The 26538-nt window shown below is 45.1% G+C and overlaps 1 protein-coding gene across 2 annotated transcripts in view; it reads right to left on the reverse strand.

The window, feature by feature from the left end:
- Positions 1 to 5792, reverse strand: part of ABHD12 (abhydrolase domain containing 12, lysophospholipase) — a 35010-nt gene extending 29218 nt beyond the window's left edge. Inside the window, exon 1 of one of the 2 annotated variants that reach the window (XM_060754533.2) lies at positions 5522 to 5792. In XM_060754533.2, the coding sequence (XP_060610516.1) occupies positions 5522 to 5637 (116 nt within the window). In that variant the 5' untranslated portion in view covers positions 5638 to 5792. Of the gene's footprint in view, positions 1 to 5221; positions 5359 to 5521 lie in introns of those variants that run through there. The other variant, XM_060754534.2, reaches the window with a different exon arrangement.
- Between the last annotated feature and the right edge of the window lie 20746 nt (positions 5793 to 26538).

The raw sequence follows: 26538 nt of genomic DNA on the forward strand, positions 1-26538 counted from the left end.
AAATTAACAGAAAATTTAAAAAGAAATATAAACTTTAAAATGGTAGAAGCACTAAGTTGTGGCAAGGAAATACATTTGAGGCAACAAAATGTGTGTTGGCCAGTGTAACAGCAAGATAAACCATGGAACAAAAAAAAATATCAACTTTAAAATGGTAAAAGCACAAAGTTGTGGCACAATGGTAGAAGCACAAAGTTGTGGCAAGGAAGCACAATGTAAAGAACTTGAAGACCTGGCTGTTCCGATGTGCCTTTCTGGAATAGGAAAACCCCAGCACTATGTTCCAGAAGCACTTTATTAGGGTTTAAGATTTTCTGCACATTGCACCTGCCCAGAAATCTAACATGCCACCTGTCACACCCAGCACTTTTTACTCTGTACCCATCACTTGGCCCGGCCCTGGTTTTTACTGTGTTATGGTGTAATGTTGTTGGTATTGCTTTATGTTTTTCAATTTGCTTTGAATTGTACTGTTGTTGCTATGCTGTTGTTGTCTTGAGGCCTTGGCCTCATCGAGGCCGCATCGAGTCCTTCGGGAGATGCTAGCGGGGTACAAATAAAGTTTAATAATAATAATAATAATAATAATAATAAAGAGGCAGAAGCATTATTTTCTTCATACTGTACTCATTCCAGCCTCCCTCCTTGTCTTACTCTTGCTCTCTTTGTCTCTTAATGAAGCCAAACATACCAGAAATAAAAATCACACAAAATCAAATAACACAGCGTTCCTCAAAGCGGACAAGAGTAAAGCAGACAGCAATCTCCCAAAGCAGACAAGAGCACAAGGCACAGAGGCTGCTCCCTTGAAGCCCTAAAGCCATGTACTCCGGCACTAGTGCTCCCTCTGGCACTAGCTCATAACTCAGAATGCTGCTTGTATGTCAAAAAGAAACCCAGGACAAGTGACAGCTCTTAACTCAAAATGCTCTTAAGTTGAGGTTTTACTATATATATTACATGCAGAATTTGATCAATTCTTCATCTACCTTTGAGTTTGTCCCAGACTGATTGTTGCAATGTGCTTATAATTCAAATCCAACTTATGGCATCTATATTTTATGGGTTTCTTGTTAAGGTTTGTTCAGAGGTTTGTCACAGCCTTCCTTTAAGGCTGAGAAAATGTGACTTGCCCATGATCATTTATATAATTTCCAAAGCTAGGCAGCCATTTGAACCATATCTGCTCAGCTTTGGAAATCCTAGTTCAATATTCAAACCTCTATACCTCATTTGATATGCCTATCAAATGAAAAAATCAAAATGTAAGGACTAAAAGACAGTGTCACCTAAAATAGAAAAATCAATACAAAACATCACAAGCGCATAAACATCTCTATTAGTTAGTCATGGTCTAGCAAAGAAGAAGAGGCATTATTTAATAATTATCTGCCTAGCATCCTAGTAAGAGATAAAAACTAACTCTAGAATTGTAGAAACAGAGCAAGATCTTGACCTTCTCATACTGACTTCATTGCAAATGAAATGCTATAATGAGATGCCATTGCAGCCAGTCTTCTTTTGATCAAAACAACAGCAATTGTGTAGTCCTGCACCACAGTTCTCCATATCCTGAGGAGAATTTCAGATTATATATTTCCAAAGACAGAATATGCATGTGAAGGAAAACTGGGAGGAGGGCAGGAGAGAAAGGAAAAGGAGACATTATCTACTCTAGAGATAAGAAAATAGCAAGAACATAAGGCAACCTATGAACTTGCAAACCAAAAGAAGTTCAAATTTTGCATGCATGCTTTTTTCTTGCTGTCAAAGAATATCACAATATCACAAAGAAGGTCACATACACTTGCTGGGTTTCCAGAACACACATACACTGAAGCTCATTCTATCACCCATTAAAGAGCATTTTCTACTATAAAACAAGTGGCCCAAACCTTGCAGGGTGTGGGAAGGGGGGGGGCAGCTGCTGAATCCCCTCCCCCCCCCCTCACAATTGCTTGTTGTCCCAAATGGCTATGTATCTATGGAGTCCAATTGTTCATCATAAAATATCATTTTTGGCATGTAAAAGTTGTTTCTGGAAAATAGAAGGAACTGAAGTTCGTGCAGCTGAGTCACACAGTGTAGCTTAGTATCTCCAATAGTGGGTGGGAAAAGGCTCTCCAGGACTTAGGCAGGTGTCTCATCTGGGCTTGGTTCCACAAATTCCTTATCTGGAGTTACTAAGAACTGAAACTGGCAAGGTCTGCTCTACAATCGAAGTGTTGACAGTGGCAAAACACATGAGAGAGAGATATGCCAGGAGAACCATAAATATGTCAAAGAAATGCAATTAGATATATCTAGGTTTCATTCTGGTTGCAGAGAAGGAATAGACATGAATACACTTTGAAGATTTTTAAAAAATAAATTTTGAGGAATGATTGGCAAGATTCTGTTGCTAGTCTCAATTCTTTCAGAAAGCAGGAAAGGGTTGGATAGGTGAAATAATGAGTCAAAGAAACCTAAAAAGGCCCATGCTTATATGAATAATAAAGACATGGGACCTTAGTGGTGGAAATGTAATCTTATTTCAGCAAAGCAATTTAAAGTTACATTAGAAAGGCCTGCCACAGTTTCCCTAATGGCCAAAGCATAGTGGTAATACACACTTTCTACATGTTGCAGATCGGGGATGCAATATCCAGTTAAAAGTTCTGAGACAAGAGTTCTGAGACAAAACTTCTAGCACCTGGGAGAACTGTCATGGAAGTATACACCAAGAGATCAATTATGTCAATGTTTAAAACAGCTTAAATCTGCATACCACAAAGAAACCAATAAGCCTTCACTAAATTAAAATCGTGTTCTCATACATTGAGAAACTTTCCAATATGTCCTGCATGGACTTAAATGAGACAAAACTAAAGGATTTTTGAAGATTACACAGAGACCTGTACATAAACATCTACAAAATATTCACTATCCAAATTCAAGAAGAATAATCCAGAAAAATTAGAATCCTTTGCAATCTGTGTAAATTTAATAATCCAATGAAGAAACATACATGAATCTGATGGGATGGCATTTTTTTTACATTTGACAAAGCAGGGCATAAATATTTGATGGAAGTTAAATATTTAAATAGGTAAAAAAACAAATCAACATTAATTTCAGTACCATGAGAAAGAAAAATGTGGGAACTGTAGTGTAGATAAGTGCTAAAATTGGCAAATGATTATCAAAATGTTTTATAGCTGTGAGAAAGCTTCTTTCTTTTGTATGTGTTCTCCAACTATCATTTTTTCAGGCAAGCTTTCAAAGATGAAGGCTTTTAAGATCAAGTCAGGAAGTGCTATGGTTTTAACTTGAATATGCATTGAATATGTTGAGTCCCCTTCAGGAGAAATAAGCGGGGTATAAATAAATATAATAATAATAATAATAATAATAATAATTCGCTTGACTAATGTTATACATAGAGGAATGTGACTAATGTGTTGTTAAGCGGCTGAGGGGGAAAAGGAAGGGGTCTGAAGCTGTTAGGAATGGTGGGAGTTGGAAGTCCAAGACACCTGGAGGGCCCAAGTTTGTCCAGGCCTGCTTTAGATCAAGAGGCATGAATTATGCCCAAAATTATCCAGTTTGGTCTTGGGCTCAATTCCAAATGTTGGTTATGCTTTAAGAAGTTCTATATGCCTTAGGTCCAGACTATCACAAAGATATATCTTCCTATCTCTGGTCTGTTCTCCAGTCCCCACATCCACAAAGATATAATACTACTACTACTACTAATAATAATAATACAAAAGAATGATACGAAGAAGAAGAGGAGGAAGAAGACCTAAGCGGCTGAGGGGGAAAAGGAAAGGGCCTGAGGCTGTTAGGAATGGTGGGAGTTGAAGTCCAAAACACCTGGAGGGCCTCAGTTTGCCCAGGCCTGTTTTAAATTAAGAGGCATGGCATTATTATGGTTTAATGTGTACAACAGTTTTAAATGGTATTTATATGCTTATTGTTTCTAGTGATTTTGTTATGTTTTATATGGTTATTGTATAATGAGGCATTGAATTTTTGTCTAGATGTATGATGTATGCCGCTCTGAGTCCCCTGAGGGATGAGAAGAGCGGGATAGAAATGAAGTAAATAAATAAATTATGCCCAAGATTATCCAGTTTGGTCTTGGGCTCAATTCAAAATGGGTTGTTGTAGGTTTTTCCAGGCTATATGGCCATGTTCTGGAGGCAATTTTTCTCCTGACTTTTCGCCTGCATCTATGGCAAGCACCCTCAGAGGTAGTGAGGTAGACCTGTCCAGAGGAGAGCGACTAAAATGATAAAAGGTCTGGAGAACAAGCCCTATGAGGAGCGGCTTAAGGAGCTGGGCATGTTTAGCCTGAAGAAGAGAAGGCTGAGAGGGGATATGATGGCCATGTATAAATATGTGAGAGGTAGCCACAGGGAGGAGGGAGCAAGCTTGTTTTCTGCTTCCCTGGAGACTAGGACGCGGAACAATGGCTTCAAACTACAAGAGAGGAGATTCCATCTGAACATGAGGAAGAACTTCCTGACTGTGAGAGCCGTTCAGAAGTGGAACTCTCTGCCCCGGAGTGTGGTGGAGGCTCCTTCTTTGGAAGCTTTTAAACAGAGGCTGGATGGCCATCTGTCAGGGGTGATTTGAATGCAATATTCCTGCTTCTTGGCAGGGGGTTGGACTGGATGGCCCATGAGGTCTCTTCCAACTCTTTGATTCTATGATTCTATGACCTCACTACCTCTGAGGATGCTTGCCATAGATGCAGGCGAAACGTCAGGAGAAGAATTGCCTCCAGAACATGGCCATATAGCCCGGAAAAACCTACAACAACCCAGTGATTCCGGCCATGAAAGCCTTCGACAATCAATTCAAAATGTCGGTTATGCTTTATTAAGTTCTATATGCCTTAGGTCCAGACTATATGATTGTATCTTCCAAACTTTGGTCCGTTCTCCAGTCCCCACCTCCACAAAGATATAATAATGCTAATAATAATACAAATATATATATATATATATATACTAAGAAGAAGAAGAAGACAACGACCTAAGCGGCTGAGGGGGGAAAGGAAAGGGCCTGAGGCTGTTAGGAATGGTGGGAGTTGGGGTCCAAAACACCCGGAGGGCCCAAGTTGGCCCAGTCCTGGCTCTGGCCTAAGCCCGTTCAATTGTTATGAGGCAGAGCCAGAGCAAGAATCAAGGCAACGGGGGAAAAGGCCTGGACGCCGACCCACCCCCTGGCGCACCTGAGGCAGCCCTTCCTGGGCCTGCAGTCGGCGAAGGCAATGCGGCAAAAGGCGAGGAAGGGGCCCGGCCGCCCTTTCAGGCAGGACTCCATCGCCTAACGGATCCTGCCTAGAATGGTCCTTCCTCCATTATCAGAACAGCGCCAAGGGCATTTCGCAGGGGCGATGCGACGGTTGCCATGGCGACCCGAGGGCCCGGATGATGGGGGGGGGGATAGAGAGAACAGCGAGTGGGCCGCCCGTTGCCGTGGAAACGCGGCCTTCACTCTCTCACTCACTCTCTCTCCTCTGAAGCCTTACCTGCCGAGCGTCCGCTTCATGCCGTCGCTGCCCGGCAAACGCAGGCTCGTCCTCAGGCTGAAGCCCTTCTCCAGAGGCTCATGCTCCAACGTGACGGACTCGTTCCGCTTTCTCATCCCGGCGAGGAGGTTCCCACCAGCAGCAGCGGCAGTAATACCAAGCAAGCCCAGACTCGCTCTGAGGGAAGACGCTCTCCGCCGCTACATCCTCTCAGCCCAGCAACAGGGCAGGGCGAGTGAGAGGCACCTCCCAGGCTCCACCAATCAGAAGCGGTTCCCCCCCCAGCCACGTGACCTGCCTCCCTCCCTGCCTCAGCCCAGAGAGAGGAGGCACTGCCGCTTGACTGCCCGGGACCAAGGTGGCCGCCGAAGCCTCAGCGTTGTCACGTGACGTCCCAGCCCGGGACCAAGATGGCCGCCGAAGACTCAAGAGCTCAAAGGAAAACAAAACGTCACCTATCTTTTCCCTTCAAGCCTTCACCAAACAGACTTTTATCCTTCCAATAAGTGTTTTTCTTCCTGTCATAAAGCAGCATTTTAAAATTATATAAAATATCATTCATTGAAAATCCCAGCCACTGCTCAAGTGAGAATATATTATAAACTATTATTTCATACTTTACTACAATGATTTTTTGATGACATATATGTATGTATATATATGTGTGTTCACTCGCTGGAACACCTCAGCAAGCAAGAGTCCAAAAGTGGCAGGCTCAAACCCAGCACTTCAACCAATGGCTGATACCAAATGAGAAACTCCCTCCTGGGCACACAGAAGACTGGGCAACTTGGAAGGCATTGAACAGACTGCGCTCTGGCACCGCGAGATGCAGAGCCAACCTTCAGAAATGGGGCTACAAAGTAGAATCCTCGACATGCGAGTGTGGAGAAGAGCAAACCACTGACCACCTGCTGCAATGCAACCTGATGCAGAGCATCTTCCCCCCCAAGCATTTGTAGTTCGCCAAGGGCCAGACAATGGATTCTGCTGCTTCCTGACCCAGCACACATAACTGGGTTCCTGTTTCCTCTCTGTGAATTCTCTGGCTTGTGCACTGGACCCTGGCCCAAAGATCAGGGAAATGTAGTTCTCCAAAGGACATTGCCCCACTCTCCACCATTTGCGGATTCCTTGAGGACTTTCTCTGCCCTCTCTGACTGACTTGGTGCCCTAGCGTCACGGACTTCCTCTATGAACTCCAAACCAAGCCGCTTGAGAAGCATGGCCCCCGCCTGTGGGTGCATGCCCTTGTTGCAAAGGATCATACCTCAGGAACTCTGCTGATTGCCTTTATTAAATTGCTGTGGGTTTTCTAATAAACTTTGCTGGGATGGGGAGGGGATGGGGACCCTTTTCATGAAATCTATGAGTTATGAAAGACTGTAAAGAATATATGTATGAAGTGTGTGTAATATGGAATGTAATGGAATGAGGTGCACCCTCACCCTTTCCTTGCCTTTCCCCTCTTGAACTTTACCCTATAAAAGAATATGTGACCAGGGGATTACAGTTAAGGAAATCCAATTTCCTTGGAAGGAACTCCATTCATATTGACATTGCATGGAAAATACTGGCAAATCTATGGCTTCGTTTTTCAGAGTTCAGACAAACAAAAGCCAGAGATTTTGTCAGCCAAAAGCCCGGAAAAACAGACTGATAACACCAATTGTGGTGTTTGTGCATGCTCCCTTGTGACAAAGGATCTCTTTGCCCACAAGGTTGAAGATCCAGACACCACCCATAGCCACCCTTTTTGCCTATACACATCTTTTATCAGGACCCAGGAAATCCCTTGTTCTCCCCATCCGCCTCCCTGCCGTGAAGAGATAAAAGGTGTTCCATCAGCTGGCAGACGCCTCCCAGGCATTCCGCCCCTCTGCGCTGTCAAACTAGAGCCCGCCTCCTGGCCGCTGATTGGACAATCTCTGGAGGCGCTCCGAGGGCTCTGATTGGCCCTCTGGAGGCAACAGCGGCCGGCGATTGGAGGGAGGGTGGGACCAGCGGCCAAGCCTCCTCCCAGCTGTTCCAGAGCCGGCCAACCAGGACAGAGGGGACTGACAGGAGGCGGGCGGGAGATTCAAGCCAGGATTCCTTTGTTCTGTCTGTATAAATATGCCTGAAAATCACTGTACTGTATGCTTATAGAGGAAATATCCCTGTAATGCATCCTTTTCAGCTGAATCGCTAAATAAACGCCTCGGTCGCAGATTGCCTCTTCAGCCTCTGGCGAGATTGATTTTCAACGTTTTTGCGTTTTTTTGAATTGGCATCCGCTGGCCGCTCGCCAAGGTCAGGACCCCATTCGAGGTCCTTTGGGTCTCCCCTCGCTGGGAGAACCCCCCAAAAGAGCTCGATATCATTTGGCTTTACCACGAAGGGACTGCTGCTTGAGGTTCCAGACTAAATTATAGCCTAAATTCTCAAGCAGGCGCCTTGGTCTGATTCTTTGGGCCAGCAGCGAAGGAGGAACGGCTTGGGAAAAGAGGCGCCTCTCCCAATTCGGACTTTCATTTGACCAGCTAACCAAAACTACAAATTCTCCCGCAGCCACTTCCTCCCAAGCTCTGACCTAGGGTTTCAGCACAAAGGAGCGCCAGGGAAGCCTTGATCTAAGGACTTCCAGGAAGAGGAGCGACCGACGCGGAAAGGGGGGAAGAAAACGTCCGGACGGGTAAGAAGCCAACCGCGGGCTGCCTTGGCTGCCAGGTGGGAGGGGATTCTAGGCTTTCTGAACCAGCTTCGGAGTCGGCCCACTGGGGAGGGATTCTCTAGGTCTCGGTAACAAATTCCTGGCGGGAGGTAGCGAACATCCACGTTTGAGGCCTAGAATAGCAACTCAGCTCGCTTTTGCGGCCTTGGCTGGAGCTACGCTGGAGAGGGAGCCCTTCCCTTTCGGACTGCCTAGCTGCCAAGGGCTGATCGCCTCGGGCTCTCTTGCTAGGGGACCGTTCAGGCTCTAGCCTGCCAGCGGTTGGGGGGGCTACCCTGATTAGCCACTTCAGTGTGGGGCTATCAAGAGAGATGGGCGCATGTTATTCTGGGATCAAACGTCCTGCTTCATCAGAAACATCTTTTGGGAAGATACTGGCGGAATGGGGCAGGGTTGCGTCGCCGACGCAGGCCAGTAGGGTAAAAAAATCGCATGGAGAGGTGGCCCTCCGGGCCCTCAGCAGGTGGAGTTTCGTGGCCCCTCATGGCAGTCGGATCGCTGTGAGGGGGCCAAGAGGGCCGAAACCGCCTTTGCCTCATGCTTTTTTACCATGTGCCGGTGGGAGGCGGAAGGGGGGTAGCTGCGACCAACTCCGACCATGCAAGGGGAAGGTTACAGAGCCCCAACCCCCAGGAAACCCCCTCCAGACCCCTTCACCCTCTCCCTTTGGAAGAAATTGCTTATTCCCCTACCATCCCATTCCCATTTCCCTTTACCCAATCTCCCTGACTCCCTCCTTCCCTTCCCAACCCCTCCATTTCCCTATTCCCTATTTATGATATGTCTGCATTTATATGCCCCTCTGTTTGTTGTTTTTTTTCTGCTCCTTGAGGAAATGATCAGGGAAATTCTTTGCTCTCCTCCTCTCCTGCTTTCTCCTGTGCCACCTTTTTCCTTCCTTCAGATGGAAAAGGGAGGCATTGCTCATTCCCTCCTTCACCAAGCCACTACATCCCTTTCTTTCAAAAGCTGAATCTTCAGTGCCTGTTTATTTATAATAAACAGTGTTTCCCCTCACCAGGAGAGACCCTGCCACTGATGTGACTCAGCTGCCTTGCAAAAGTCTCTCTCTCTCGCCTGGTTTCCCTGAACCAAGAGCTCTCTCCCTCTCCCCCTCTCTTCTGTGCAACTACAAAACCCATTTTCAGGGGCAGTCACCAATGTCCCTGCCTTTCCTTTGTTTTTCTCTTCACTCTCCAACTCCCCCTTTTTGCTTTCAAACCCCTCCTCCCTCTCTCCTCTTGCAAACAAAGGGAGGTGTAAAGGGGGGGGGGGGACCTTTTTCCTGCTCCTGTTTCCTTTTGCCAAATAAAGTTTGCTGGGTTTCTCTCTCTCCCTCTCTCTCTCTCTCTCTCTCTCTTTCTCTCTCTCTCCCTCTCTCTGCTTTTCCCCTTTTCTCTCTAAGAACCAGACCTCACCAAAGAATTCCATGTGCTTGTGAAATGTCTCTGAAACCCATCCTTTCTCTCTCTCTCTCTCTCTTCTCCCTCCCCTCCCATCTTCTAAGAGGCCAGTATTCTGTGAATTCTTTCCTCTATCTCCCAGAGAAATCCTGCTGCTCCCTCTTACCTCCTTCTTCAAAACCCTAAGGAAGGGATGTTCCAGAAGCATTCCCTCCTGACATTTCACCCACATCTATGGTTAAGTCTCTCTCTCACACACGCAGTCCCTCTGATGCTCTTTTCCTTCCTGGCCCTTCCTCCCTCCCCTTTCCCTGAGCGCATGTATGTGTATGTCTAAATTATCCCATTAACTGCCCTAAATATGAAGGGGGCGTCGAGGTCCAGGGGTCCCCTCTGCGCAGTGAAGAGCAACTGGTCGAACTGTGGGACCCATAATCCACTCCTGCCGCTGAGGACAACTACCTGGGTGAGGTGAAAATGGGAGGTCTGTGGACTTTCCTGTGTGGAACCCAGATGGCACGGGAGGATCACACAGAGAGCAGGACCAGACCCCATACCGCCCAGAAGAGACAGCCCCCCCCCCCCAGGGGCTGATCTGAGCCCCCACGGGGGAATGCCATCGCAGGAGGAGCAACCAGGATCCCACAGCAACTGCCATGAAGGAAGGAGGCCCTGCCCGTTCCAGAAGCTGTGCAGAGGGGTGGCCCAAAGGAGACCACCGACGCCCCCACTAGGTATGAAAGTTTTTCCCTTTTGTTTCCCCACTAACTACCCTTGGGCTGGGAAGGGGGGGGTGGGGGGGGCTGTAAACCTTCTTTCTGACTGTCCTAGACACTATCCCTGAGTCTCTGTGATGATGGAGAGCCGGACCTGTCTGCGGTCACCAGGAGGCGCTACGCCAGAAGGAGTAGCAAGGCTGTGCCCCATCTTCTCCCTCCCCCAAGTGCCAAGGGAGGAGCCAGCGCCCACAGGAGGCCCAAGGACCACTGCCAGATGGGAGAATTCCACCATGTGCTATCCTTCTTCATTGGGAACTCACTTGGGACCCCTGAGTGCTCCATGCTGGCTGCCATCACAGACTCCATCATCCCCTGCCTCCACCGTCTTCGCCTTCTTACTTCAGTTTTTTTTTTCTCCTCCAACCCAAGGGACATTCTGCCACTGGTCTCTCCCACCCGGCGGGGTCCTGCTGTTGTTGCTTGAGTTGGGCCCCGAAATAATCAACAGAATACAATCTAATCAGTCTAGAAAGAGGCCCTGGGTGCTTGGGGGGATTGTCGAGGCTTGAGGAAATGAGTGTAACCATTTCCCAGCCTCGAAGGGAGGATTTGATGCAGAGCATCTTCCCCCCCAAGCATTTGTAGTTCGCCAAGGGCCAGACAATGGATTCTGCTGCTTCCTGACCCAGCACACATAACTGGGTTCCTGTTTCCTCTCTGTGAATTCTCTGGCTTGTGCACTGGACCCTGGCCCAAAGATCAGGGAAATGTAGTTCTCCAAAGGACATTGCCCCACTCTCCACCATTTGCGGATTCCTTGAGGACTTTCTCTGCCCTCTCTGACTGACTTGGTGCCCTAGCGTCACGGACTTCCTCTATGAACTCCAAACCAAGCCGCTTGAGAAGCATGGCCCCCGCCTGTGGGTGCATGCCCTTGTTGCAAAGGATCATACCTCAGGAACTCTGCTGATTGCCTTTATTAAATTGCTGTGGGTTTTCTAATAAACTTTGCTGGGATGGGGAGGGGATGGGGACCCTTTTCATGAAATCTATGAGTTATGAAAGACTGTAAAGAATATATGTATGAAGTGTGTGTAATATGGAATGTAATGGAATGAGGTGCACCCTCACCCTTTCCTTGCCTTTCCCCTCTTGAACTTTACCCTATAAAAGAATATGTGACCAGGGGATTACAGTTAAGGAAATCCAATTTCCTTGGAAGGAACTCCATTCATATTGACATTGCATGGAAAATACTGGCAAATCTATGGCTTCGTTTTTCAGAGTTCAGACAAACAAAAGCCAGAGATTTTGTCAGCCAAAAGCCCGGAAAAACAGACTGATAACACCAATTGTGGTGTTTGTGCATGCTCCCTTGTGACAAAGGATCTCTTTGCCCACAAGGTTGAAGATCCAGACACCACCCATAGCCACCCTTTTTGCCTATACACATCTTTTATCAGGACCCAGGAAATCCCTTGTTCTCCCCATCCGCCTCCCTGCCGTGAAGAGATAAAAGGTGTTCCATCAGCTGGCAGACGCCTCCCAGGCATTCCGCCCCTCTGCGCTGTCAAACTAGAGCCCGCCTCCTGGCCGCTGATTGGACAATCTCTGGAGGCGCTCCGAGGGCTCTGATTGGCCCTCTGGAGGCAACAGCGGCCGGCGATTGGAGGGAGGGTGGGACCAGCGGCCAAGCCTCCTCCCAGCTGTTCCAGAGCCGGCCAACCAGGACAGAGGGGACTGACAGGAGGCGGGCGGGAGATTCAAGCCAGGATTCCTTTGTTCTGTCTGTATAAATATGCCTGAAAATCACTGTACTGTATGCTTATAGAGGAAATATCCCTGTAATGCATCCTTTTCAGCTGAATCGCTAAATAAACGCCTCGGTCGCAGATTGCCTCTTCAGCCTCTGGCGAGATTGATTTTCAACGTTTTTGCGTTTTTTTGAATTGGCATCCGCTGGCCGCTCGCCAAGGTCAGGACCCCATTCGAGGTCCTTTGGGTCTCCCCTCGCTGGGAGAACCCCCCAAAAGAGCTCGATATCAAACCTACAACCACATGCACAATGGAGGACCTTCTTGCAGCAACACCGGAAGCACTCCAAGTGGCCAGATACTGGTCAAAGGACATTTAACCAGCTACAAAACTCACAAGTTGTGTATTTTTCTGTTTGTTTGCTTTGTTCTGTTAGAAATGTAATATAATGGACTGGCTGCTCTGACACGACAAATAAATAAATAAATGTGTGTGTGTGTGTGTATATGAACAAAACAGTTTATATATGTATGTGTGAGTGTGTGTGTATATATGTGTATATACACACACACACACACAAAATAGTTTATATACACTTATTCTTTATTTATTTAAAACATTTATATTCCGTCCTTCTCACCCTGAAGGGGACTCAGGGCGGTGCACAGCATATATACGGCAAACATTCAATGCTGGGACACAAATTCTTATATACATATATAAACATTAAAAACATTTATCAAAATATTAAAATACACCATTTAAAGCTGTATGAGTCATTATTATTTATTATTTATTTACAGCTTTTATATTCCGTCCTTCTCACCCCGCAGGGGACTCAGGGCGGATTACAGTGTACACATATATGGCAAACATTCAATGCCAATTTTGACATTTTGGCCGCCAGGGCAGCTGTCGCTTTCATCGTCCATCTGCGACACTGATGAAGTACTTCTGCATTCCCTGCATGCTTTTGCTGAAGTCTTTATGGCCTCATAAATCAGTTAATTTAGCCTCCCCACACTTTAAGGTGGTACCTTATTTTCCTACTTGACAGATGCAACTGTCTTTCAGGTTGCAAAGGTCAACAACGGGCTACACAATTGGTTGGAAACCCACTCCAACCCAGGCTGGCTTCGAACTCATGACCTTTTGGTCAGAGTGATCTTAATGCAGCTGACACTCAGCCAGCTGCGCCACAATTCCGGTCATCCACATCTAATCTAATTGGCCTGGTAATCTTTCCTATTGCTGCTTTATTGCCCAGTCCCAAAAGCTTGGTCCCACAGCCAAGTTTTTACCACAATTACTACAATTATGACATCTGAACAAAATAGTTTATATATGTGTGTGTGTATACACACACACAAAACAGTTTATATAAACTTTTATTTTTTACTACAGTGATGGCATATATATATATATATATACACACACACACACATATATGAACAAAACCGTTTTTATATATGTATGTATGTGAGTCCCTAGTAGTGCAGCGGGTTTAACTGCTGAGCTGCTTAACTTGCTGACCGAAAGATCGGATTGAATCCGTGGGATGGGGTGAGGTCCCATCATTAGCCCCAGCTTCTGCCAACCTAGCAGTTCGAAAACATGCAAATGTGACTAGATCAATAGGTACTGCTTCAGTGGGAAGGTAATGACGCTCCATGCAGTCATGCCCGTCACGTGACATAGGAGGCATCTCCGGACAATGCCGGCTCTTCGGCTTAGAAATGGAGATGAGCACCAACCCCCAGAGTCAGACAGGACTGGCCATATAAATTAAGCAAATAAATAAATCAATCAAATTTAAATCAAATCGACAGTTAATGAGGCAAAACAATATAAAAATAAAGCAACATTTTTAAGTGTGTGTGTGTGTGTGTGTATAAAACTTTTGTTCTTTAATAATATAGCAACAATAATGCAGGTTGAGTATCCCTTATCCAAAATGCTTTGGTAATATTTGCATGTTTAGCTAATGAAATATCTTGGAGAAGAGACTTGGGTTGAAACTTTAAATGTATTATTCGTATCCATCTTATACCTATAGCCAGCAGGTAATTCTTATATACCACATTTTTAATAATTTTGTGCATAAAAGAACCTTTATGTGTATTGGGCTTGCATTAAGTAAACATGCCACTTTCTCAGCCACCCATGTGGACAATTTTGGATTTTGGAATAATTCAGATTTCAAACTTCCAGATAAGGGATCCTTGACCTTGTTATTCTGTTTCTATAATTAAGTCTTGTCAAATTATACAGCTGTTAAAAATAGCATATGCAGTTTGATGTACATTAGTGTCCTTGTAGACCTCCTTTTCTTTCTTTCTTTCTTTCTTTCTTTCTTTCTTTGTGATGATGTGTCCTCTCCTCCCTTTAGGTAATGCATGAGCAGCTACTCTTCTAACATCAACATCTTGAATGTAATCAAGTAAAGAAGGTGTGTGGTTGCGTTAAATAAAAATACCAAATATCAGTAGCGGGATGTTTAGCATAGCAAGTGGCAAAGCAAGTGGCAAAGAATGATGGGATTTGCAGTCCAACAGCATTTGGGGACCCCCACTTAATCCCATCTCCCTATAGTTCATTTTTCCCTTTTGTCCTTTTTAAATAATATATCCTCCTGGGTTTTTTTGCTTTTGTTTGTATGTGTAGGCATGCACATACAAACAAGAGAAACTGTCTCACACTGAGGAAGATCATCTGTTCACCTTGTCTAATATTGTCAATTTTGAATGGCAAGGGTTTGGGAGCAGTTTAAAGTGGCCGCTGGTGCAAGTCCTACTGCAAACCTGGATGCCAGACTTTACCTCTTTGTATTGTTTTAGAGGAGAGTCTCCATGGCCAGTGGCAACTCAGATGTATGTACATCTAATTATTGTTGTTGTTGCTGTTGTTATTATTGTTTATTTTATTTCTATCCCGGCTTTATTTCCACAGGAACTCTCCATAGGAATGATCATATGCCAATGATACTGTAACTCTGAATTTTATGACATCTAGTAGACATCTTAAAATACAATGCTGCTAATCTACAGATCCTTTCCTAGCTCCACTGAGACTGGAGATCCCCAGTATTCCCATGCAGTCATTTATGGAATATGGCATTTAAGGTGAATACAGATTGCAGCAGCTGTTCCTCATAAAACTGTAATGGAAGTTAAAGTATAACTAGTGTAGCCTCTAAAAACATGAAAGCATTTCCAAGAGAATGCAAGTAACATTCTGAAGGTGTTCCCTGTCATTAGATGCCCTTTCACCTGACATCTGACTTTCTTCTCAGGGGTTACCATCAAAGCTTGATTATTGATTTAATTATAGTATAATGACTTGATGTTTCAATATAAAAGTCTCTCAGAGCAGCTTACACATAGTTTCTTTTTTTAAATCATCTGTTTTACTGTCATGGGTATCTGTGTGCTTATTCCCTCCCCTGAATAGAAAATTTGTTTGTCTAGCTTATTGCATGTAGAAACACACACATTCAGCAAGTTAGCAAGAGATTGAGCTCTGATGTCATTCCTATTGAAAGCCCACTTGTCAGACTTTGAACTCTCTGCAGTTCTTTGTTCTTGCAAGGAATGATCTGAGGCATGCTGCATCTCTATATTTTACTAGGTTTGAACATCTTAAAATACAATGGCTGTTTAAACCTGATGGGTTATAAGATTGCATAGCTGAGACTATAAATGGTGGTGAATGTATGATTTCTGTTTTCTTCTTCTTTTAGTAACAGTTTGAACAGTGTAAGCCATTCTAGAATATCTAACCCCTAAAAAACATAGCCACTTCTTCTCTCCCTGCCAAATAATCTCTGCAGGTCCCATTGCAGATGCTGTATACAGAGTCCACCAGTGTTTGTAAAATCGAGAGGTTGGCCAGAATTAACTTGAGGATTTTCAGTATTGTTAAGTTGACTTCCTTCTACAGGAAATATAATTGAGTAGTTTCACAACTTCCGTATTCAGTAAGGGTCTGCTGTCAAGTTATTATGTAAGGAAGGCGGCAAAATTACAGTTGAGCATTAGAGTTGATGCACAGCAGGATTTGATACGGAATGGGACAGATGTGCATTGGGACACAAGCTAAAGAGTGCTGATGTGCATTGGTACAGCCCGATGTGCATCACGATACTTACACAATTTTCCAATTGTGTTTCTTAACACCTGTGTTATGTAGTCAAGTGTGTTCAAGTTATATAGCATAAACTATTATAGAGCATTTCAACCTATAATTCTAAAATAGGTGGGTGATCCATTGAGGCCTGGGCCTTCAAAGAAATAAAAATGCTAAAAAAGGGAGAAAATTTGAAGTGACTAGACAGATACCTATGTTTATGATCTTTTGCAGGAAAAGAGGCTTGGCTCTCCCAAACCGTTTAAACTTCCAGTCTCTGTTCTTGGAGGATTCTAGGAATGGGAAATAATAATTCCCTGATGTTGTTTTTGGTACTGGCTGGGCCATCAATGCTGCTTCAGGAAGAATAACTATAAGATAGGAGATAACTACAAGAAAGGAGATTCCATCTGAACATGAGGAAGAACTTCCTGACTGTGAGAGCCGTTCAGCAGTGGTACTCTCTGCCTTGGAGTGTGGTGGAGGCTCCTTCTTTGGAAGCTTTTAAACAGAGGCTGGATGGCCATCTGTCAGGGGTGATTTGAATGCAATATTCTTCTTGGCAGGGGGTTGGACTGGATGGCCCATGAGGTCTCTTCCAACTCTTTGATTCCATGATTCTATGAATGTGCCAAATTCTAATAATGTTACGTGATGCCAGCACACTACATTTTGCCCATCCTTTTTCAAGAACAGGGCTTTTAAAACTTGTTCCACTCATGACACCTTTTTGCTTGAGAAATGTAAACATAACCGTGGGTTCATAGATATATAAATAGGTATAAAAACAAACATCTACTTGTAATAAGCCAGCATTTGCAATGCTTGCTAAGCAGGTTGGTTTTCATTTTTAGTGGAGCTTTTTCTGCAGAGTCCATTGTAAACACTGAATTTTTGTGTGAATTAGTAGTGTTCACAAACCTTCTACCACTGTCAAATTTTTCATGACCCCAATATAGAGCTAAGGCTGTTAGGAATGCAGTCCAAAACAGTCCAAAAACACATGGAGGGCCAAAGTTTGCCCAGGCCTGAGCTAAGGGGACCCCATTTTGGGTCGGGACCCACAGTTTAAGAAGCAGTGTTCTACAATATGTTGTTGTTGTTCATTCGTTCAGTCATCTCCGACTCTTCGTGACCTCATGGACCAGCCCACGCCAGAGTTCCCTGTCGGCCATCACCACCCCCAGCTCCTTCAAGGTCAGTCCAGTCACTTCAAGGATGCCGTCCATCCATCTTGCCCTTGGTCGGCCCCTCTTCCTTTTGCCTTCCACTTTCCCCAGCATAATTGTCTTCTCTAGGCTTTGCTGTCTCCTCATGATGTGGCCAAAGTACTTCAGCTTTGTCTCTAGTATCCTTCCCTCCAGTGAGCAGTCGGGCTTTATTTCCTGGAGGATGGACTGGTTGGATCTTCTCGCAGTCCAAGGCACTCTCAGAACTTTTCTCCAACACCACAGCTCAAAAGCATCTATCTTCCTTCGCTCAGCCTTCCCTAAGGTCCAGCTCTCACATCCGTAGGTTACTACAGGGAATACCATGGCTTTGACTAGGCGGATCTTTGTTACCAGTGTGATGTCTCTACTCTTTACTATTTTATCGAGATTGGACATTGGTCTCCTCCCAAGAAGTAAGCGTCTTCTGATTTCTACAATATAGGTGTCTTTTTTTCCTGGCAAGTAAAAGTAAGGTCAGTGATGCCAGAAAATACTTCGCACATTATTATATACCATGTACGTTCATCTGGATTCTTAAAGTGTTTTCCTTTATGCATACAGCTTTCACATAAACATTTACTGGCATTCATGCTTTCTTTTGTGTTCTCTGTTAGTGTTGTCCAGTTCTAAGTTGTTATTGTTTTTCTTCCACTGTTTGCAGGTTTTGAAATTAGCATGTGATGATGCTAAGCATCAAAGTAAATGGAAGTACACAAGAAATTTGCATATATATATATACATACATACATACACACACACATATATACAACGCAGAATGCATGCATAGATTATAATTGTATAAGCCTTGAAGCCCGCCACACCCTAAATTCCTGTAAATAGCATATTGAGGGCAAATACAATGCATAATAAAAACACTTGATGATTTTGTTTGCTTGGGCATGTAGTCATTTAAAGATGCAGGTTCCAATTTGGATACACACAAGCTGGAAATAAGAGCTTCTCATAAAACATGTAGGTAAAAGTTGCCTAATTGAACCTCTGAGAACAACTGCGCTGTTTCCTAGAGACTGCTATTAGATTCTGCAGGTGTTCCCAGTCATTAATGCCCTTTCACATGATGCTTCTCCTAGACTTTATATTCAAGGGCAGGTTATTTACTGAATTATAATTTTTGAACCTTGTTTTTCAATGAAAAAATCTCCCAGAGCATCTCACACATAATTTTTTAAGAAAGAGAAAGAAATCCATTAGGGTTATATTACATGGTGTGAAAAGATAAAAGTGATTGGAAAGAGACAAGCCACAACACCAGTTTTAAAAGTCGCAGCTTTCATAATAAGCAGTTGAAAGAATGAGAATGGCTTGGTGCTGGTGATAGTTTGGGAACAGCCAAAGGCAGCTCAGCCCTGAGCAGATTTGATGAAATATCTCTGCTTCTGGTCTCGATGGGGTGTAGCAAATTGCTGTGAGGGCATTTCACTTCCAAAAGGCAATTGGGAATGTATTAAGTTCAGGGTGACTGGCAATTTACATCTTAAAAGGCATCTGTTAGTGAATTAAAATATATGAACGACTTGTCATATACACCTGGCATTGCCTGGGTATGTATTTTCTTTACAGCTTTTTCTTTCCTTCCTCCGTTTCCTTCATCTTCTCCCTCACTTTTTCTTTCTTCTCTTGTTTTCCCTCATACACCTTCACCCTTCTTTCTTTGTCTTTTTTCCTTTCTCTTCCATTCTCTTTCCTTCCTTGTCTCTTCCATTCCTCTTCCCCTTCCCCTTCCCATCCATTTTCTGTTTTTTCCCCTTCTTCTTTACTTTCTTTTTTCTTTTTCCTCCCTCCCTCCTTTCATACACCTCACTTAGGAGCAGCCAGTCTGCTTCACTTCCTTTCTTTCCCAATCACATGAGAGAGGACCACTTCACCTAGCTATCGCCAACCCACCTTTCCCTCTGCTCTGAGCCCAAAGGGGGTGGGTGCTTTAAGATCAAACCCTTCATTTATTTGGAATTGGATAAGGAAGTGTCTGTGTGTGAAGTTTGGTCCGGATCCACAAAGCCATTTACTTACTTACTTACTTACTTACTTACTATATTTATACCCTGCCCTTCTCACCCCGAACGGGACTCAGAGTGGCTTACAAGTTGGCAACAATTCCATATTTTTATTGCACAGAAAAATTACTGTCCAAAAGCTTGGTCCCACAGCCACATTTTTAATTTCTTTCTGAAGGACAGAAGGGAGGGCGCTGATCTGATTTCACTGGGGAGGAAGCCGAGGGGCCACCACTGAGAAGGCCCTATCTCTTGTCCCCACCAATCACACCTGTCTAGGGCCTCCTTAGACAATCTTAACCTCAGAGATGGTTCATAGAGGAAGACATGTTCGGAACAGGTAAGCTGGTCCAGAACTGTTTAGGGCTTTATAGGCCAAAGCCAGCACTTTGAATTGAGTTTGGTAGCAGATTGTCAGCTGATGGAGCTGACACAACGGGAATTGTATGCTGCTCCAGTGAGCAATTTGGCTGCTGCTCGTTGGACCACATGAAGTTTCTGAACAATCTTCAAAGGCAGCCCCACATAGAGCATGTTGTAGTAGTCTATTTGGGAAGACTTTGTAGAAGACTTTGTGGTACAATCAGACATACACGCTATGACTTTTTAATATAGATGAATACTTAGAAAGACTCAGACCCCCTCTACACTTCTATATATTCCAGTTCAAATCCGATACTCTGGCTTTTATATAGCAGTGTAGAATGGGCCTCATTTTGATCAGTGTCCCTCCCTGCCCTTGGGGCTTATAAAAGAAATAAATGAGTTCAAAACTGGAAGAATAACAATTCTAAAGTTGTTGTTTATTCATTTAGTTGCTTCCAATTCTTTGTGACCTCATGGACCAGCCCATGCCAGAGCTCCCTGTCGGCCGTCACCACCCCAGCTCCTTCAGAGTCATGCCAGTCACTTCAAGGATACCATCCATCCATCTTTCCCTTGGTCGGCCCCTCCTCCTTTTGCCTTCCATTTTCCCCGGCATAATTGTCTTCTCTAAGCTTTCCAGTCTTCTCATGATGTGGCCAAAGTACTTCATCTTTGCTTCTAATATCCTTTCTTCCAGTGAGCAGTCCTGGAGTATGGACTGGTTGGATCCAAGGAACTCTCAAAATTTTCCTCCAGCACCACAGTTCAAAAGCATCTATCTTCCTTCACTCAGCCTTCCTTATGGTCCAGCTCTTGCATCTACTACGTTGAATACCATTGCTTTAACTATGCAAATCTTCGTTGCCAGTGTGATGTCTCTACTCTTCATTATTTGAGATTGGACATTGCTCTCTTCCCAAGAAGTAAACATCTTCTGATTTCCTGGCTGTAGTCTGTGTCTGCAGTAAATTTTGCACCTAGAAATACAAAGTCTAAAGTATAATTAATTATTTTAATTCTAGGCTGACATGCATAAGAATATAGCCACAGGATTCAAAGAACGTAGCCAAGGGTTGGAATGAGGATGAGAAAACAGTGAAAGGAGAGGTGAGATATATCCCTGGTAGGAAAAGGTGGCACCACATTACGAAATGCCCATGATAATATTATTCTCTTCACTGCAGCCTACTTTCCCTTTGTCCCTAATAAAACAGTCCACATTTTAAAATTAGATTTGCCAGGTCCACCCTGTATCTGAAAATGACTAAGGCTACAGATGTTTAGTACTTTGTACCAGGAAGTAATATTGCAGGGGAAAATGTTAACAGGTTGCTATGTGTCTGTAGCTGAATCAATGGTGGAAAGAGGTGTTCAGGAATCAATTCCACCTGATATCAGAAGAAATGGGATTTTAAAATTATATTAATACTAGCTTGGGGACCCGGCGCTGCCCGGGTTATTTGAGAAAGAAATTGTGTATCAAGGTTGGTCTTTATCAGTTATTTATATGGCTCGCAGTGGTCTCAGGAAGTTAGTGAAGGTACTGCAAGTCCCATCATCTGTGGTCCATCCTCCTCCAAATTGCACCAGAATGGAGAGTGGGTCGTGGGGGCTCTGTGTGCCAAGTTTGGTCTTGATCAGTCATTGGATGAGGGTCACAGCAGTCTCAGAAGTGAGTTAAGGTACTGCAAGTCCCATTATCCATAGTCTTCCTCAAACATCACCAGAATGTTGAGTTGGCCATGGGGGCTCTCTGTGCCAAGTTTGGTCTTTATTGGTATTTGGATGAATGTCACTGTGGCTTCAGGAGGTGAGTGAAGGTACTGCAAGTCCCATCATCCATAGTCTGTTCTCCCCCAAACCTCACCAGAATGTTGAGTTGGCCATGGGGGTTCTGTGTGCCAAGTTTGGTCTTCATCAGTCATTGGATGAGGGTCTCAGTAGTTTCACTAAGTGAGTGAAGGAACTGCAAGTCCCATCGGCCATGGTGCATCATCCTCCAAACCGCACCAGGATGTAGAGTGCATGATGGAGACCCGGTGTGCCAAGTTTGGTCCTTACCGGAAATTGGATGATGGTTGCAGTGGTCTCAGGAATTGAGCAAAGATACTGCAAGTCCCATAATCCATGCTCGATCCACAGTCAAACCACACCATGGCGTAAAGTGGGTCATGAGAGGTCTATGTGCCAAGTTTGATGTTGTTCAGTCATTGTTGAGGGTCGCAGCAGTCTCGGAAAGCGAGTAGAGGTACTTCAAGTCCCATCATCCATGGTATGCCCTACTTCAAATCGCAGTAGGATGTAGAGTGGGTCATGGGGGCTCTGTGTGCCAAGTTTGGTTTTGTTCGGACATTAGATGAGGGTTGCAGCAGTCTTGGGAAGAGAGTGGAGGTACTTGAAGTCCTATCATCCATGGTCTGTCCTCCTCGAAAGTACACCAGTATGTAGAGTGAGTCATGGGGACTCTCTGTGCCAAGTTTGGTCTTGATCAGTCATTGGCAAGGGTCTCAGTGGTCTCAGGAAGTGAGTGAAGTGATTGCAAGTCCCATCATCCATTGTCAAATTCTTCCAAACCGCACCAGGATGTAGAGTGGGTTATGCGGGCTCTCTGTGTAAATTGTGGTCCTGATCCATCATTGTTGGCAGTTGTAATGGTCTTAGGAAGGGAGTGTAGGTATTGCAAGTCCCATCGTCCATGGTGCATCCTCCTCCAAGCCGCACCAGGATGTAGAGTGGGTCATGGAGACTCAGTATGCCAAGTTTGGTCTTTATTGGTAATTGGATGAGGGTTGCAGTGGTCTCAAGAATTGAGCAAAGGTACTGCAAGTCCCATAATCCATGGTCCATCCCCCGCCAAACCACACCAGGACGTAAAGTGGGTCATGAGAGGTCTATGTGCCAAGTTTGGTCCTGATCAGTCATTGGATGAGGTTAACAGCGGTATCCGAATGTGAGTGATGGTACTGCAAGTCCCATCATCCATGGTTCATCCTCCTCCAAACTGCAGTAGGATGTCGAGTGGGTCATGGGGGCTTTGTATGCCAAGTCTGGTCTGTATTGGTAGTGTTCTGACCCAGCCCCCTTTGGCCTTTCCTGTCCTCTCTTTGTCATCTCGGAATCTTGGAATTGAGGCTGGCCAATCAGAGACCATATGCAAATTTCCTTCTCATGTCCCCGTTTCTGTCATGAACTCTTTTCTCCACCAGGGGCTCCTCTTGAAGCTGGCCAATCAGAGACCATATGCAAATAGCACCACAGCGGCAGCCAATCAGAACGCTGGCACATACTCCTCCCGCCACACTTTTGGCGCTGCCCGGGTTATTAGAGAAAGTGGGTAATGGCGGTTCTGTATGCCAAGTTTGGTCTTTATTGGTCATTGGATGACGGTTGCATTGTTTTCAGGAAGTGAGTGAAGGTACTTGAAGTCCCATCATCCATGGTCCACCCTCCTCCAAACAGCAGCAGGATATAGAGTGGGTCATGGGGGCTCTGTGTGCCAACTTTGGTCTTTATCAGTCATTGGGTGAGGGTGGCAGTGGTTTCAGTAAGTGAGTGAAGGTACTGCAAGTCCCATCATCCAAAGTCCATCCTCCTTCAAACTGCTGCAGGATGCAGAGTGGGTCATGGGGGCTCTGTGTGCTAAGTTTGGTCTTTATCGGTCATTGGATTAGGGTCGCAGTGGTTTCAGTAAGTGAGTAAAGGTACTGCAAGTCCCATCATCCATGGTATGCCCTACTCCAAACCGCAGTAGGATGTAGAGTGGGTCATGGGGGCTCTGTGTGCCAAGTTTGGTTTTGTTCGGACATTAGATGAGGGTTGCAGCAGTCTTGGGAAGGGAGTGGAGGTACTTCAAGTCCCATCATCCATGGTCTGTCCTCCTCAAACATGCACCAGGATGTAGAGTGGGTCATGGGGACTCTGTGTGCCAAGTTTGGTCTTGATCCGTCATTGGCAAGGGTCTCAGTGGTCTCAGGAAGTGAGTGAAGTGACTTCAAGTCCCATCATCCATTTCCATATTTTTCCAAACTGCACCAGGATGTACAGTGGGTCATGTGGGCTCTCTGTGCGAATTGTGATCCTGATCCATCACTGTTGGCAGTTGTAATGGTCTCAGGAAGGGAGTGCAGGTATTGCAAGTCCCATCGTCCATGGTGCATCCTCCCCCAAACCGCACCAGGATGTAGAGTGTGTCATGGAGACTCAGTGTGCAAAGTTTGGTCTTTATCGGTAATTGCATGAGGGTTGCAGTGGTCTCAAGAATTGAGCAAAGGTACTGCAAGTCCCATAATCCAAGGTCTATCCCCGACCAAACCACACCAGGATGTAAAGTGGGGCATGAGAGGTCTATGTGCCAAGTTTGGTCCTGATCAGTCATTGGATGAGGTTAACAGCGGTCTCAGAATGTGAGTGATGGTACCCCAAGTCCCATCATCCAAGGTTCATCCTCCTCCAAACTGCAGTAGGATGTAGAGTGGGTCATGGGGGCTCTGTGTGCCAATTTCGGTCTGTATTGGGAGTGTTCTGACCCAGCCCCCTTTGGCCTTTCCTTTCCTCTCTTTGTCATCTCAGAATGTTGGGTTTGAGGCTGGCCAATCAGAGACCATATGCAAATTTCCTTCTCATGTCCCCGTTTCTTCCATGAACTCTTTTCTCCACCAGGGGCTCCTCTTGAAGCTGGCCAATCAGAGACCATATGCAAATAGCACCACAGCGGCAGCCAATCAGAACGCTGGCACATACTCCTCCCGCCACACTTTTGTCCTCCGCATACAAGTTTTGACTTTTATTATATACATAGATTTAAATATTTTTATTTAAATTTAAATATTTTATTAAGAATATTTAAAAGGGGGGAAAAGATGACTGAGGGACTATTCACATTGCAGCATTATAGCATTTTGACAGCACTTTAAGTACCATAGCTATACGGGTTACATCCTGTATAGACTACTGCAATGCTCTCTACGTGGGTTGTCTCTGAAGACTGCCTGGAAGCTACAACTAGTACAACGAGCGGCAGCCAGATTACTAACAGGAGCGGGGTACAGGGAGCATACTACTCCTCTGTTGCGCCAGCTCCACTGGCTGCCAATCAGCTTCCGAGCACAATTCAAAGTGCTGGTGTTGACCTATAAATCCCTAAACGGCTCTGGACCTATTTACCTGTCCGAACGGATTCTCCCCTATGAACCATCAAGGTTGTCAAGATCTTCTGGAGGGGCCCTGCTCTCAGTTCCACTACCTTCGCAATCGCGTTTGGTGGGGACGAGGGACAGGGCCTTTTCGGTGGTGGCCCCTTGGCTTTGGAACTCCCTCCCGATGGAGATTAGGCCCGACGGCGAGAAGAAGGCCTACGTTCGTCTGGCTCCGGATTACGACGTCGTAATCCGGAGCCAGACGAACGTAGGCCTTCTTCTCGCCGTCGGGCCTGATCTCCATCGGGAGGGAGTTCCAAAGGGCCTCTTCCCTCCTGACGTTTAGAAAGCAGGTAAAAACATGGCTTCGGGATACTGCATTCGCAGAATGATGACTGAGTCAATAACTGCTGACCTTTCTGGCGGATGGCGATGAATTTGTGATTCTTTTGGACAAACTGATTTTTGCTGTAATTTGTATGAATTGTATGAAGTGTATTTTAATGTATTTTATATTGGTGACCTATAGTGTTTTTCTTACTGTATTGAATTTTATGTTGTTAGCCGGCCTGAGCCCCTCCCCGAAGGTGAGAAGACCGGGGTATGAAAACTCTAAATAAATAAATAAATAAATAAATAGCTTCAGCCTATGGACTTCTGGGATTTGCAGTTTGTTGTGGCACCAGATTGAACACAGAAGGATAAATCTCCAGCAAAACTAAAAAATCCAAGAATTCTTTAGCTCTGAGCCATGGCAATTAATGTGGCATCAAACTGCAGTGTATGGAAAAGGTGCATCATTATACACTGTAGAATTGATGCAGTTTGACACCGCTTTAACTGCCATGGCTCAGGTTTGTAGAATCCTGGGAGTTGTCGCTTTACAAGGCCGTTAGACTTCTCTGCCAAAGAGGATTGGTGCCTCAACAAACTACAAATCCCATAGAATCATAGAATCAAAGAGTTGGAAGAGACCTCATGGGCCATCCAGTCCAACCCCCTGCCAAGAAGCAGGAATATTGCATTCAAATCACCCGTGACAGATGGCCATCCAGCCTCTGTATAAAAGCTTCCAAAGAAGGAGCCTCCACCACACTCCGGGGCAGAGAGTTCCACTGCTGAACGGCTCTCACAGTCAGGAAGGTCTTCCTCATGTTCAGATGGAATCTCCTCTCTTGTAGTTTGAAGCCATTGTTCCATTGCGTCCTAGTCTCCAGGGAAGCAGAAAACAAGCTTGCTCCCTCCTCCCTGTGGCTTCCTCTCACATATTTATACATGGCCATCATATCCCCTCTCAGCCTTCTCTTCTTCAGGCTAAACATGCCCAGCTCCTTAAGCCGCTCCTCATAGGGCTTGTTCTCCAGACCCTTTGTCATTTTAGTGATTGCATTGGAGTTATAAAAGTGGTGTCAAGCTGCATCCTGCAATGCAGGTGGCATGCCAAGAGTTGCAGGAGCATAAGGAATTTAAAAGCGCGATACACGCTCGTTTGTCCCTTCTCCTCTCCCGTACGAGAGGATGTTTGTCCCCGCCTCTTCTCAACTTTCTTGCGTTGCTATTGGCTGAGCGGCTTCG

This window comes from Anolis sagrei, chromosome 1 (assembly GCF_037176765.1).
Source record: "Anolis sagrei isolate rAnoSag1 chromosome 1, rAnoSag1.mat, whole genome shotgun sequence".
Taxonomy (NCBI): Eukaryota; Metazoa; Chordata; class Lepidosauria; order Squamata; family Dactyloidae; genus Anolis; species Anolis sagrei.